Below are 12,589 nucleotides of genomic sequence, written 5' to 3' on the forward strand. Positions count from 1 at the left end.
CACGCCTGCCCAGCTCAACTCTCCAATCAGAGGCTGGCAAACACAGGGCTAAGGCACGTAGGGCGGGTCCCACTGGCTCCGTCCCGGGTCCATCTAACCCAGCATCCCCCCTGCCGGGGTCACCACCAGCCCCTCGGGACGGGGCAAGACCCCGGGGCCTGGCAGGGCAGTTCTGACCCACTCGACAACTCTGCTGATTCAGCCATGATCTGCCGGCTGGGACGCGCACCCTCGGTGCGGCCGGCTAAACGCTGTGTGCAGCCAGCCCAAGCCCCGCGCCCCAGGGAAAAGCAGCATTTCCTCGTGACCATGGCCCCCGGCTGCCAAGGCCAAAAGGGGCCAGTGTGATCGCCTGGCCTGCCTCGGGACCAGCCAGTTCCTCCGAATTAATTCCTCGGAGCAGAGCCTTTAGCAACCAGCCAGTCGGCACTCGAATGCGGCCCACGATGGCAAAGCCCCCGTGGCCACTGGCAGCTTGTTCTGGGCGAGGCCCTTGGCCGTACATCCAGTCTGAGCGGCTAGAACGGCGTCCTCTGATTTCCCTTCCCTCGCCGGACAGCGCGGGTTTGAATTCATCAACAGCGAAGCGATGTGGCGCGCCAGTTGCAGCAGGGGGTTCAATTATTTAGAAAGCCACCACGGGTGCGAGAGGGTGGGTGGCCCAGTGGTTAGAGCACTGGCTTCGGGTTTGCTGGCAGGGGTTCAGGTCTCTGGTCTACCACAGACCTTCCCTGCGTGACTTAGCCTTGTTGTGCCTCAGTTTCCCATCCTGAAAGTGAGGCTAACAGGTCTGCTCGGCCTCTAGGGGGAGTTGTGAGGCTAATTGTGTGTGTCCCAGGTGCAGGATGGGTTTTGTTACGTGCACCAAGAGGGGGATGGTGCGCGACGCGTCACCTCCATGGTGGTGCACATAATAAAATTCATTCTGTACATGGACAGTCTGTGGTGGGGCCGGGCAGAGCGGTTCAGTGTGAGGTTTGGGGGGGATTAGGGCTGGGGGTGCAGGCTCTGGGGTGGGGGTGAGGGGTTTAGGAAGTGGGAAGGGGCTCAGGGCTGGGGCTGTGCAGGATCTGGGGTGGGGCTGAGGGAGGGGTTGGGGTACAGGCTCCCCCAGGAGAGAGGGATCCCCCAGGCCTCTCACCACAGCGGCTCTGGGCCCGGTGAGGGGCCGGCTGTGGCAGATCTGGTGAGGCTGAGGTGGGGAGGGGCACCCTTCCCCCAGCTACAGCAGATCCAGGCTGCTGGGGGGGTGGGGGAGAACTTTGAGAAGGCCCCGCTGGGTCCGGCTGAGAGGGAGCCCAGACCACGACAGGGCCGCAGAAGCGCACAAAACAGAACCTCCGGCTTCAGTGAAAGGGTTCTGGAAAACTCTGGGCACTGAAGTGGGGGAGATCCCCTAAGGCACATAAGGGTGTGGGCAGCAAGGGATGATGCCCGGGGAAAGAGACTTACTACTGCTGCTGGCGGAAGCTCTCCATTAGCGTCAGTGCCAGGGGGCAGCTAGTCAAGAAGGAGGGAGTGGGGTACAATCAATGCCAACCCCCAGGGGGCGCGGGAAGCTGCCGTCTGTCTCACCCCCCGGCATCTCCCGCCAGCTTTGGCTGAGAGCGGTCGGGTTGGACTTGGTACCTGGTATTTTGATGACTGAACTACAAAACCAGCCTTCGTGCCGCCCTGTGTCCCACTTGGTATCCAGTCCTGCCCTCACATTCCCCCCCCCCCTCAGCCTGCAGAACTGGGGGGGAGGGGGGAAATATGGGGGACCCGGATCAGGAGCCCCTCGACTGCAGCACCCGCTGTCCCGTGGGGCAGGTGGGGGGGCACGTGTCTGCCGACCGGGCGTGGAAGGGAGAGGGTCCTCTGCCCACTGGCCTCGCAGCACGGCCTCGGGCGTCCCCAGGACCAGCTGTGCATGACGTCTCAGTGCTGCCTGGGGTGGATCCTGGCGCCCCAGATGGGGGGCAGAGATTCCCACAGGAGCTGCCCGGCCCAGCCACGGAGGCCCCATGTCAATGGCACGTGCGTCTTCCTCCCGCAGAGCAGCCAGGTACCCCGCTGGCTGCCATGGGAGGAGGCGCAGCCCCTGGGGTGGAGTGTTGCATGCTGGGATTTGTAGTCCCAGAGACCACAGTGGGGCAGAACCGGTGGGGGCAAGGCTGCCGAGGCCCTGGGCTGGGCCCGTCACAGGGAGTGGTAGTGGGCCAGCGCCACGCCGCCAGGCAACACCGCCGGGTGCAGAATGTCTCCTGGATGGCTCACCCACACGTCGTACACACTCTTGTTGGGGGGCATGCCCGGCACCGTGTGGTCCAGGTCCATGGAGAGGCAAGGAAGCCGGGGGCCCTGCTGCCGGGGGACCCCTGAGGAGCCTGGCCTCAGGTCCCAGTACACCGGGCTGCCATAGCTGGGGGGTCTGTAACTGTAGAAGGGCAGGCCTGGCATGGGGGGGAGGGCAAAGAACGGGGGGCCGCTGGGGGGAGCCACGACATTGGGGGCCACGCACTTGGTGTAGGAGGTGGGGAGCTGCTCCCAGCACGGCCGGGGGAGCAGGGTGGGCGACGGAGCCGGGGTGCAGCCTCCGGAGCTGTCGGAGTCCGAGCTGGATGCGCTGCTCTGGCGGGCGGCTAGCAGCCGGGGCCGCTTGGCCGGGGCGCGCGCCTGCCTCGGCCGCCGGCCGCCGGGGCCCCTCTCGTCGGACGACACGGAGCTGAGGGTGCAGATGCTGCTGGAGGAGGAGGAGAACGACCGCGGCGCAGCCAAGGGGCAGGCCGGTCGCCAGGGCAGCACCGGGGGCCCGGAGGAGAGGCGGAAGATGGGGACCGGGCCCCACATGCTGAGGGGAAGCGACTCTCCCGCTGGCTGGCTGGGAGGGGGCTGCACAGGCTGGGCCTGGGCCCTGGCCTCCTGGGGCTTCCCGGACAGACCCACCTCCTGGAAGTCACTGAGGAGGGAGTCGATGGTGAAGGAGCTGCCGGGCCTGGCCCCCTCGCCGGGCGGGTAGCCGCTCTCCTCGTCGTCGGAGCTGGCGTCGGCAGTGCCCTGCGGCTGGCGCTGTGCCCCCTGGCGGCCATAGGGCCACCCGTGCAGGACGAAGGGGGCCAGGTCGCTGGCGAAGGAGGCCGCCTCCTGGCGGGAGATGGCCGTGTTCTGCAGCTTCAGGGCCTCCGGCGGGATGCGGCTCACGTCCACCGTCCAGAAATTCCCCTTGGCCTGGGGCTTGGCGGGGTCCTTCAGCAGCTGCCGGGCACAGAGCGAGACGGGCTCAGCGAGGGAATTGGCGCCCTGCCCTGGACAGCGCTTCCCTGTGGGTCAGGCCTGGCCACGTCACCCTCAGCGCCTCGCGCTTCGCCAGGCTGCCCCTCTTAGCCCCCCCCGCCTTGCCCAGCATCCGGACAGTCCATCGCCTGCCCCCGAAGCTGAGTCATAGATTTTAAGGTCAGAAGGGACCATTATGATCATCTAGTCTGACCCCCTGCACAGTGCAGGCCACAGAATCTCACCCACCCCCCTAGAATAACCCTCTCACCTAGATCTCAGATATTGAACCCTTCAAATACTTTGAAGACCCCAAGATGCAGAGAATCCTCCAGCTGTGATCTGTGCCCCATGCTACAGAGGAAGGCAAAAAACCTCCAGGGCCTCTGCCAATCTACCCTGGAGGAAAGTTTCTTCCCGACCCCAAATATGGCGATCAGCTGAACCCTGAGCATGTGGGCAAGACTCACCAGCCAGACACCCAGAAAGTTCTCTCTAGTAACTCCTATCATCCCTCCCTTGACCTATTTCCCTCTAATAATGAATAGTCAATTAGTTACCAAGATCACGTTATGTCATCAAACCATCCCCTTCATAAACCCATCGGCTACGTCTAGACTGGCATGATTTTCCGCAAATGCTTTTAACGGAAAAGTTTTCCGTTAAAAGCATTTGCAGAAAAGAGCGTCTAGATTGGCACGGACGCTTTTCCCCAAAAGCACTTTTGTGCAAAAGCGTCCGTGCCAATCTAGATGTGCTTTTGTGGAAAAAAGCCCCAATGCCATTTTCACGATCGGGGCTTTTTTGTGCAAAACAAATCTGAGCTGTCTACACTGGCCCTTTTGCACAAAAGCTTTTGCCCAAACCGGAGCAGCATAGTATTTCCGCAAGAAGCACTGATTTCTTACATGAGATCGTCAGTGTTCTTGCGGAAATTCAAGCGGCCAGTGTAGACAGCTGGCAAGTTTTTCTGTAAAATCAGCTGCTTTTGCGGAAAAACTTGCCAGTCTAGACACAGCCATCTAGTTTAATCTTGAAGCCAGCTAGATCTTTTGCCCCCACTACTTCCCTTGGAAGGCCCTTCCAGAACCTCACTCCTCTAATGGTTAGAAACCTTCGTCTAATCTCAAGTCTAAACTTCCTACTAGCCAGCTTATTTCCATTTGTTCTTGTGTCCACATTGGTATTAAGCTTAAATAATTCCTCTCCCTCCCTGGTATTTATCCCTCTAATATATTTTCTCCTTACTCCCTTTGACTCCCCTCCCGTCCCTTTGCTCTGGGACCCAGCCCGTCGGCTCTCCGGAGTCCCCCTGGAGTCAGTCGTCCCCCCATTGCCAGCCCGCCCCCTCACGCACCTTGGAGAAGCAGCTGTTGGAGGACAGGTTGTGGCGGATGGAGTCCTTCCAGCCCTGGTAGCCCTCGGAGAAGAAGGGGAAGAGGGCGCCGATCTCCTGGATGATCTGAAACCGAGACGGGCGGTGAGAGACCCTGGCCGGGCCCCGTGGGATTGCTCTGTTAGGCTGTTCCAGCCAGCTGGCTTGGGTACCACCTTGCTGGGACTTGTAGATGGGGGTGGGCCAGCTTTTGTGCCCCCCGCGACAAGGGAGCCTGGTGGGCCCCTCACACTGCGGGGGCACAAATTGGGGAGGCTCATCGTGACCATCCAGGCTGGCCCCTCGTGTCACGCGGACGCCCGCCCCCCGCTCGCTGCCAGAGCAGTGCTGGTCGAAACGCAGCCCGCCCGGCTTCCACGCCCCAAGGGCCAGTTCCCCTCGCTGCTCAACATGTTCCGCCTTATTTCCTGTCTGAGTTCCTGCCTGTCCATAGACCTGCCTCTGCTAGACGGCAGAGCCGGCCACTGAATACCTGCTCCCCCTGCCCTCCCTGGCCTCAAGTCTCCCTTTCACCGGCTCTGTTAAGCTCAATAGATCGCGCTCCCTGCCTGTATCCCTGCCAGGCCCGGATTCTAATGCTGGAGCCGTTCTCCAATCGCCTCTCTGGCCAGTGTACACCTTCCTCCATAGTGGGCACCAGAGCCGGACGCAGGGTCCCTGCAGCGGTCGCACCAGGGCCAAGCAGAGATGGGAAATCGCCCTTCTGCTCCTACTCGAGATTCCCCTCTGCCTGTCCCAGGTCTTCCGGCTACACCGAGAGCTCCTATTTAGATTATCCACAACCCCCAAACCCTTTCCAGGCTCCCTGCGTCCCCGAGTCCTCCCTCCGTGTGCCTAGCTGTACACATTACTATGTAGCTGTCCGACAGCGTGTTGTGTGCTTGTGCCCAGTGTACCAAGCTCTCGAGATCCCTGTGTATATCGAGATTTGGATTTGTAAAGAACAAATCATGTCAAACCAATCTGATAGCTTTCCTTGATAGGATAACGAGTCTTGTGGATAAGGGAGAAGTGGTGGATGTGATATACCTAGACTTTAGTAAGGCATTTGATATGGTCTCTCATGATATTCTTATCAATAAACTAGGTAAATACAACTTAGATGGGGATACTATAAGGTGGGTGCATAACTGGCTGGATAACCATACTCAGAGAGTAGTTATTAATGGTTCACAATCCTGCTGGAAAGGTATAACAAGTGGGGTTCCTCGGGGGTCTGTTTTGGGACTGGTTCTGTTCAATATCTTCATCAACGATTTAGATATCAGCATAGAGAGTACGCTTATTAAATTTGCAGATGATACCAAGCTCAGAGGGGTTGCGACTGCTCTGGAGGACAGGGTCTAATTCAAAATGACCTGGACAAATTGGAGAAATGGTCAGAGGTAAATAGGATGAAGTTTAATAAAGACAAATGCAAAGTGCTCCACTTAGGAAGGAACAATCAGTTTCACACACACAGAATGGGAAGCGACAGTCTGGGAAGGAGTACGGTAGAAAGGGATCTAGGGGTTAGAGTGGACCACAAGTTGAATATGAGTCAGCAGTGTGATGCTGTTGCAAAGAAAGCAAACATGATTCTGGGATGTATTAACAGGTGTGTTGTGAGCAAGACACGAGAAGTCATTCTTCCGCTCTACTCTATGCTGGTTAGGCCTCCGTTGGGAGTATTGTGGCCAGTTCTGGGCACCACATTTCAAGAAAGATGTGGAGAAATTGGAGAGGGTCCGGAGAAGAGCAACGAGAATGATTAAAGGTCTAGAGAACATGACCTATGAGGGAAGACTGAAGGAATTGGGTTTGTTTAGTTTAGAAAAGAGAAGATTGAGGGGGGACGTGATAGCCATTTTCAGATATCTAAAAGGGTGTCATAAGGAGGAGGGAGAAAACTTGTTCATCTTGGCCTCTGAGGATAGAACAAGAAGCAACGGGCTTAAACTGCAGCAAGGGAGGTTTAGGTTGGACATTAGGAAAAAGTTCCTAATTGTCAGGGTAGTTAAACGCTGGAATAAATTGCCCAGGGAGGTTGTGGAATCTCCATCTCTGGAGATATTTAAGAGTAGGTTAGATAAATGTCTATCAGGGATGGTCTAGACAGTACTGGGTCCTGCCATGAGGGCAGGGGACTGGACTCGATGACCTCTCGAGGTCCCTTCCAGTCCTAGTATTCTATGATTCTATGATCAGCCTCTTCCTTATACACCCCTCCCCTGATTGCTGGGTCACCTGAACACACTGCCAAGGAGGAGTTTAGGTTTTCACTGATCCAAAATATTAGGTAGCATCGGGCCAAGAGCCCGACTCAGCTGGGCCTCTCTAGAAACTCCCCATTGACAGTTACATGCTCAGTGGCCTCCATTTGGCAGCTCTCGATCCATGTCACGTGCACCGGTTCATTTCGGATCTTCCCCGTGGTTTAAGCAAAACATCCTGCGGTACCAAGTCAAATGCCCAGAAGTCCAAGTCCTGGGTGCCAACACTATTCCTTTTTTCAACCACACTTAGAATCTCATTAGGAAAAGAGATGAGATGGGTTTGCCAGGCTCTCTCTGCCCTTAAACTGTGCTGACTGGCATTATTATATCACCCTCCCTTAGTTCGTTATTAATCAAGTCCTGTTTCAGCCACTTCCTTATCTTGCCTGGGACTGATAACAGATGAAAGGCCCTTAATTACCGGAATCATGCTGTTTATCCTTTCTAAATAGTGCCAGCACCTCAGGTTTCTTCCTGTCTTCTGGAACCTCCATGTTGTACCAAGACTTACTGAAGCTCAACACAGTGCCCAAGCCAGCTCTTTTAAAACTCTTGGATGTAATTATCCAGACTAGCAGATGTAAAAATATCTAACTTGTCTGGCTGCTGTTTGACACTGGGAGAACAGAGGAATGGATGGAGGGTTACAACCCTCCAAATGGATGGTCTGTTTTGGTCAATTTCAGGGTCAGAGCATTTTTAAAATGGTAAATTTCATAGTGGCGGCTTCTGAAATCCAAAATGTGGCGGTGTTGCAATTGTGGGGTCCTGGCCCAAAAAGGAGCTCGGGGGCAGGGTCTTAAGGTTACTACAGGGGGCTTGCAGTACCGTTATCCCCTTACTTCTGCACAGTTGCTGGTAGCAGCTAGGCTTTCACAGCTGGGCAGGCAGAGCGTGTGTGTGGGGGGGCGGGGTGGCTGCTGGCCAGGAACCCAGCTCTGAAGGCAGTGCCACCACCAGTCTAAATTCCCATTGAGCCCCGTGTGGGGGGCAGAGACCCCTCCCCAAGCCCTGAAACTGCTGGGTCCAGGCAGGAGAAGCTGCTTCCTGCCAGCCCCAGCACAGAGCTGCTCCAGGTGGGGTGGGGGGCCCTCCCCCGCAGGCTCAGCAAGAAAGCTACAGCAGTAGCTCCATGCGGGGGCCAGGAGGGAGGCAGCCAGCAGGATCCTGGGCCTCTGTGCTAGGGATGTTAAAGTGTCCTCAGTTGCACGTTCCCCCAGGCAGCAAGGGTGGGGGGGGAGGAAACGGCAGCCTGCCCCCAACAAGCAGCGTGGGGAGGGGAAAGCAGGAGCCAGCGAGCTTTTAAGCCAGCTCCCGCGTGCCCCCTGCGTGTAAACATGTAAAAAGCAGCGGTTACACATTTACACAAGTAAACGTATTTTCCCTGCCCCGCTCTGCACACAGCCCCAGGGCAGGCAAACACCAGGCCACCTGCGTGGCCCCGCTGGCCAGGAACCACCCAGGTAAGTCCCGAGTCCCAACCCCCTGCCCCACTCTGAATCTCCCAAATGAGACCCCCCTCCTGTACCCTAACACCTTCATCCCTGGTCCCACCCACCAGCCTGGAGCCCCATTCCACACGCAGAACCCCAGGGCCCCCTTCCCACCCTCTGAATGGTGTTGCACGCCCCCTCGTGTCGCACGTCCCTCCACACTGGTGCACATCACTCCCCCCCTCGGCGGTGGGGGTTAGAGGGCACACTGCCGTGGGCCTGGGCAGGGGGTACGCAGCCAGGCAGGCTGCTGGGGGTGCCCTGATGCCTCCTGCTGGCTCCCTGAGCAGGGACTGGTCAGAACAGTGTCTCGGGGTTGGGACTCCCCCCTGCAGCCTACGGAGCCTGGCCGGCCAGTCCAGGGGGGATGGGAGCCCCTCCCCTCAGCACTGGTCCCCAGGATCTCAAAGCCCTCCCATTAACGCTGCTGCATCCCACGCCCACGTGAGACCCTGGGGTGGGGGGGAAGGGATGACAGCGGAGCTCAACATATGAGCCCAGCCCCCCACCCACCCCCGGCCGATCTGGGTGGAGCTCATTGGCTGGCTCGTCCAGGCCCCTCCCCCCACCAGGCTGTATCGGCAGCTCTGGGGTCCATACACGGCAGCTGCAGGCAGGGCTGCGTGCCCCTAGCGGGAGCAGGAGCCGCCCACAGGCTGCAGCGGGGCTTGGGACCAGGCACCTGCGTCCTGGTCCTACCGCCTGGGAGCCGCGGGCCGGTCCGTGCCTCAGTTTCCCCCGCTTGGCTCGGTGTTTGCAGAGGCCTGCGAGCTGCTGGGCCCGGCAGCGCTACAGCCGGGGGGGACCCTCCTCGCTCCCCCTCCCCCACTAATCCCCCGGCTCAGCTGAGCTCCTGAATCCCCCCCCGCTGCTCCTAATCTGCTTCCCCGGCCGACCCCTGACCCGGCTATTGACACGAGATAGCGCGGGCGGGGGAGCAGCTGGAGCCGATCCGGCCCCCCGCGGGGGTCTGTCGCCTGGCCCGGGCCCGTCCTAGCGCAGCTAGCGCCGCTCCGCGCCCTGCCCCGGAGCCCCGCCCGGCCCGTGGGCTCCCCGCGCCCAGCACCCAGCCTGGGGCTGCCCCGCAAGGCGGGCAGCCCCCAGCGCCCCTTGGCCGCCTGCTCCTCGCTCCTGGCGGGGGGGACGGGGACTGGGGGATGGAGGGAGCACGCGGGGGACGTGCCTGGTGGGGGGATGGAGGAGGGAAGGGGAGACACGGGGGGGGGGCATGTGCGTGGCGGGGGTGGCACTGGGGGTGTGTGCCTGGCGGGGGAAAGGGGGATGGAGGGGGCACTGGGGGGATGTGCCTGGCGGGGGGACACTGGGGGGGTGCCTGGCGGGGGGGAAAGGAGATGGAGGGGGCACGGGGGAGGATACGCCTGGCGGGGGGGGCACTGGGGGGATGTGCCTGGCGGGGGAAGGGGGATGGAGGGGGCACGGGGGGGATACGCCTGGCGGGGGGGCACTGGGGGGATGTGCCTGGCGGGGGGGCACTGGGGGGGGTGTGCCTGGCGGGGGGAAGGGGGATGGAGGGGGCACTGGGGGGATGCGCCTGGCGGGGGGGCACTGGGGGTGTGTGCCTGGCGGGAGGAAGGGGGATGGAGGGGGCACTGGGGGGATGCGCCTGGCGGGGGGGCACTGGGGGTGTGTGCCTGGCGGGGGGAAGGGGGATGGAGGGGGCACTGGGGGGATGCGCCTGGCGGGGGGGCACTGGGGGTGTGTGCCTGGCGGGGGGAAGGGGGATGGAGGGGGCACCGGGGGGTACGCCTGGCGGGGGGGCACTGGGGGTGTGTGCCTGGCGGGGGGAAGGGGGATGGAGGGGGCACCGGGGGGTACGCCTGGCGGGGGGGGCACTGGGGGGATATGCCTGGCGGGGGGAAGGGGGATGGAGGGGGCACCGGGGGGTACGCCTGGCGGGGGGGCACTGGGGGTGTGTGCCTGGCGGGAGGAAGGGGGATGGAGGGGGCACTGGGGGGATGCGCCTGGCGGGGGGACACCGGGGGGTACGCCTGGCGGGGGGTACTGGGAGGATGTGCCTGGCGGGGGGAAGGGGGATGGAGGGGGCACGGGGGGATACGCCTGGCGGGGGGACACTGGGGGTGTGTGCCTGGCGGGAGGAAGGGGGATGGAGGGGGCACCGGGGGATGCGCCTGGCGGGGGGGCACCGGGGGGTACGCCTGGCGGGGGGAAGGGGGATGGAGGGGGCACCGGGGGGTACGCCTGGCGGGGGGGCACTGGGGGTGTGTGCCTGGCGGGGGGACACTGGGGGGATACGCCTGGCGGGGGGGCACTGGGGGGATACGCCTGGCGGGGGGGCACTGGGGGTGTGTGCCTGGCGGGGGAAGGGGGATGGAGGGGGCACCGGGGGGTACGCCTGGCGGGGGGGCACTGGGGGTGTGTGCCTGGCGGGGGGAAGGGGGATGGAGGGGGCACCGGGGGATGCGCCTGGCGGGGGGGCACCGGGGGGTACGCCTGGCGGGGGGGGCACTGGGGGGGCGATCCAGCAGTTCAGACTCACTGAGCCCCAAGTTCCCCCGAGCGCCCCGGGGGACCCTCCCCAGCCCGGGTCCAGGCCCTGCCCGCCCCTACCTGGGCCAGCTTGAGGCGGCGGCCGGGCGCGGCGCGGATGACCAGGGCGATCATGGCCAGGTAGGTGTAGGGCGGCTTGCGGTGCCGGTTGTATCGCTTCTTCTTCTTCTTCCTGCCCCGCCGGCCCGGGTCCTGGGGCGCGGCTCCATCCCGCTCCGGGCTCCCCGCGGCCCCCTCCTCGCGCGCAGGCTGGGGCATGGCCGGCCGGGCCCGGAGGGGCTGGGGCGGTCCGGGAGGGAGGCGGCGACTCCCCCGCTCCGGCTCCTCCAGGCCTTTATCTGGCTGCTCCGCACCCCGGCCCGCCAGACGGCTGGCACCAGGGGGAGGCGCGGGGGAGGGCCCGGGGCGGACAATTAGCAGGTTGCTGTTAAGCGGAGCCTGGGGGAGGTTAAGGGCTGGGAGGGGAGACCCCAGGCCCAGCTGGGGGCAGGAGGGGAGAACCTGCCCCCTTCCCACAGCCCCTCCTGGCCTTCCCCTGGACCCCTACCCGGCAGGGCAGCGCCTCTGCCAGGACCTGCCCTGTGGAGCCGAATTCAGAACATCCCTGGACACCCCTGGCCGGAGCCTGAATCCCATGGGTCTGGCCTGGGTCAGGGGCTTGGGGGCTGGCCCCTTCTCCCAAGTCCCAGGCAGACTTCCTCCCCAGAAGGCCTGGGAGCTGGGGTCTTGCCCACTTCCTGGGGAAACTGAGTCCCCTGCAGCCCCAGGACTCCAAGCCCCAAGCAAAGGCCCCAGGAGGAGCCCGGTTTGCAGGGCTTGAGGAGGAAATGTGGGGCCCAGGCTGGGCAGGGGCTGGGGATGCTCAGGGCCGGGGTCTTGTGAGACTCCTGCACACGCGGCTGGGAGACCTCCAGGGACCCTCCAGCCTGCTGCCCAGAGGGCACGAGGGGGCTCAGGAGCCGGCGCCTGTCTGCCCAGGCTATGGCTACACTGCAGGCTTCTTCCAGAAAAAGAGATCTTCCGAAAAACCGTCTTCTGAGAGCGTCCCCACGGCCAACGCGCATGGCTAGAGCCACCTGCTTTTCCACAGGGCGCGTGCGCACCTGGCCGCTCTAGGTGCCAGCTGTGATGCTGTGGGCGGAGTGGCAGGCTGGAGTTACAGAGCCGGGGCTGGCTGGAGGCTAGGTTAGGCCTGAGGCCGCTGTGCCTGGGCTGAGGGGGACCAGGCGTCCCCAGTTTGTAGGGACCGTTCCAATATTCGAGGCTTCTGTAGTCACCGTGCCCCTCCCCCCTCCCCGGGATTTTCACACTTGCCATCCCCTCGCCTTGCTGCTCTAGCCTGCCGGGCACTGGGGTGACGTAATGCGCAGCCCCATCCCTGCAAGCCAGGCCATGGCTCGGCGCCTCGGCTGCGCGCTTTTCACGGGGCTGTGCTCTCGCCTGCAGGGACCCGGCTGTGTGGAGGGCAGGCCTGGGTGCCCCTGGCAGCGGGGCCAAGCGGTGGCTTCCTTGGGCGGCTGCTTAAGGGAAACCCGTAGGGAGCCCAGGAGTTGTGGGGCCAGGCTTGCCTTGGAGGCCTCTTCCAGGCCTGATAGTCTGGGGCTTCCAGCTGTCGCACGGGACCCCCGTGACCCAGCATGGTGCTGCAGGGGTTGTGCTCA

General features: G+C 62.4%; 1 protein-coding gene across 1 annotated transcript; it reads right to left on the bottom strand.

The window, feature by feature from the left end:
• Positions 1-2,035: 2,035 nt before the first annotated feature.
• On the bottom strand, positions 2,036-12,224 carry LOC142826898 (forkhead box protein H1-like). The gene is made up of 3 exons (XM_075919938.2): positions 10,989-12,224; positions 4,613-4,717; positions 2,036-3,237 (listed from the first exon to the last, which is right to left on the bottom strand). The coding sequence occupies exons 1-3, from the start codon at positions 11,184-11,186 to the stop codon at positions 2,182-2,184; spliced, it is 1,359 nt and encodes a 452-aa protein (XP_075776053.2). The 5' UTR covers positions 11,187-12,224; the 3' UTR covers positions 2,036-2,181.
• Between the last annotated feature and the right edge of the window lie 365 nt (positions 12,225-12,589).

Source organism: Pelodiscus sinensis, chromosome 2, assembly GCF_052426305.1.
Source record: "Pelodiscus sinensis isolate ZL-2025 chromosome 2, ASM5242630v1, whole genome shotgun sequence".
NCBI classification, from domain to species: domain Eukaryota; kingdom Metazoa; phylum Chordata; order Testudines; family Trionychidae; genus Pelodiscus; species Pelodiscus sinensis.

Bases quoted from the DNA above. Each gene is read 5' to 3' on its own strand.
- LOC142826898 (XM_075919938.2), bottom strand. From the start codon at position 11,186: ATGCCCCAGCCTGCGCGCGAGGAGGGGGCCGCGGGGAGCCCGGAGCGG. The intron at 4,718-10,988 runs GTAGGGGCGGGC...TCTCGGTTTCAG, and splicing joins GCCGCCTCAAGCTGGCCCAG to ATCATCCAGGAGATCGGCGC. The intron at 3,238-4,612 runs GTGCGTGAGGGG...TGTGCCCGGCAG, and splicing joins CCAACAGCTGCTTCTCCAAG to CTGCTGAAGGACCCCGCCAA.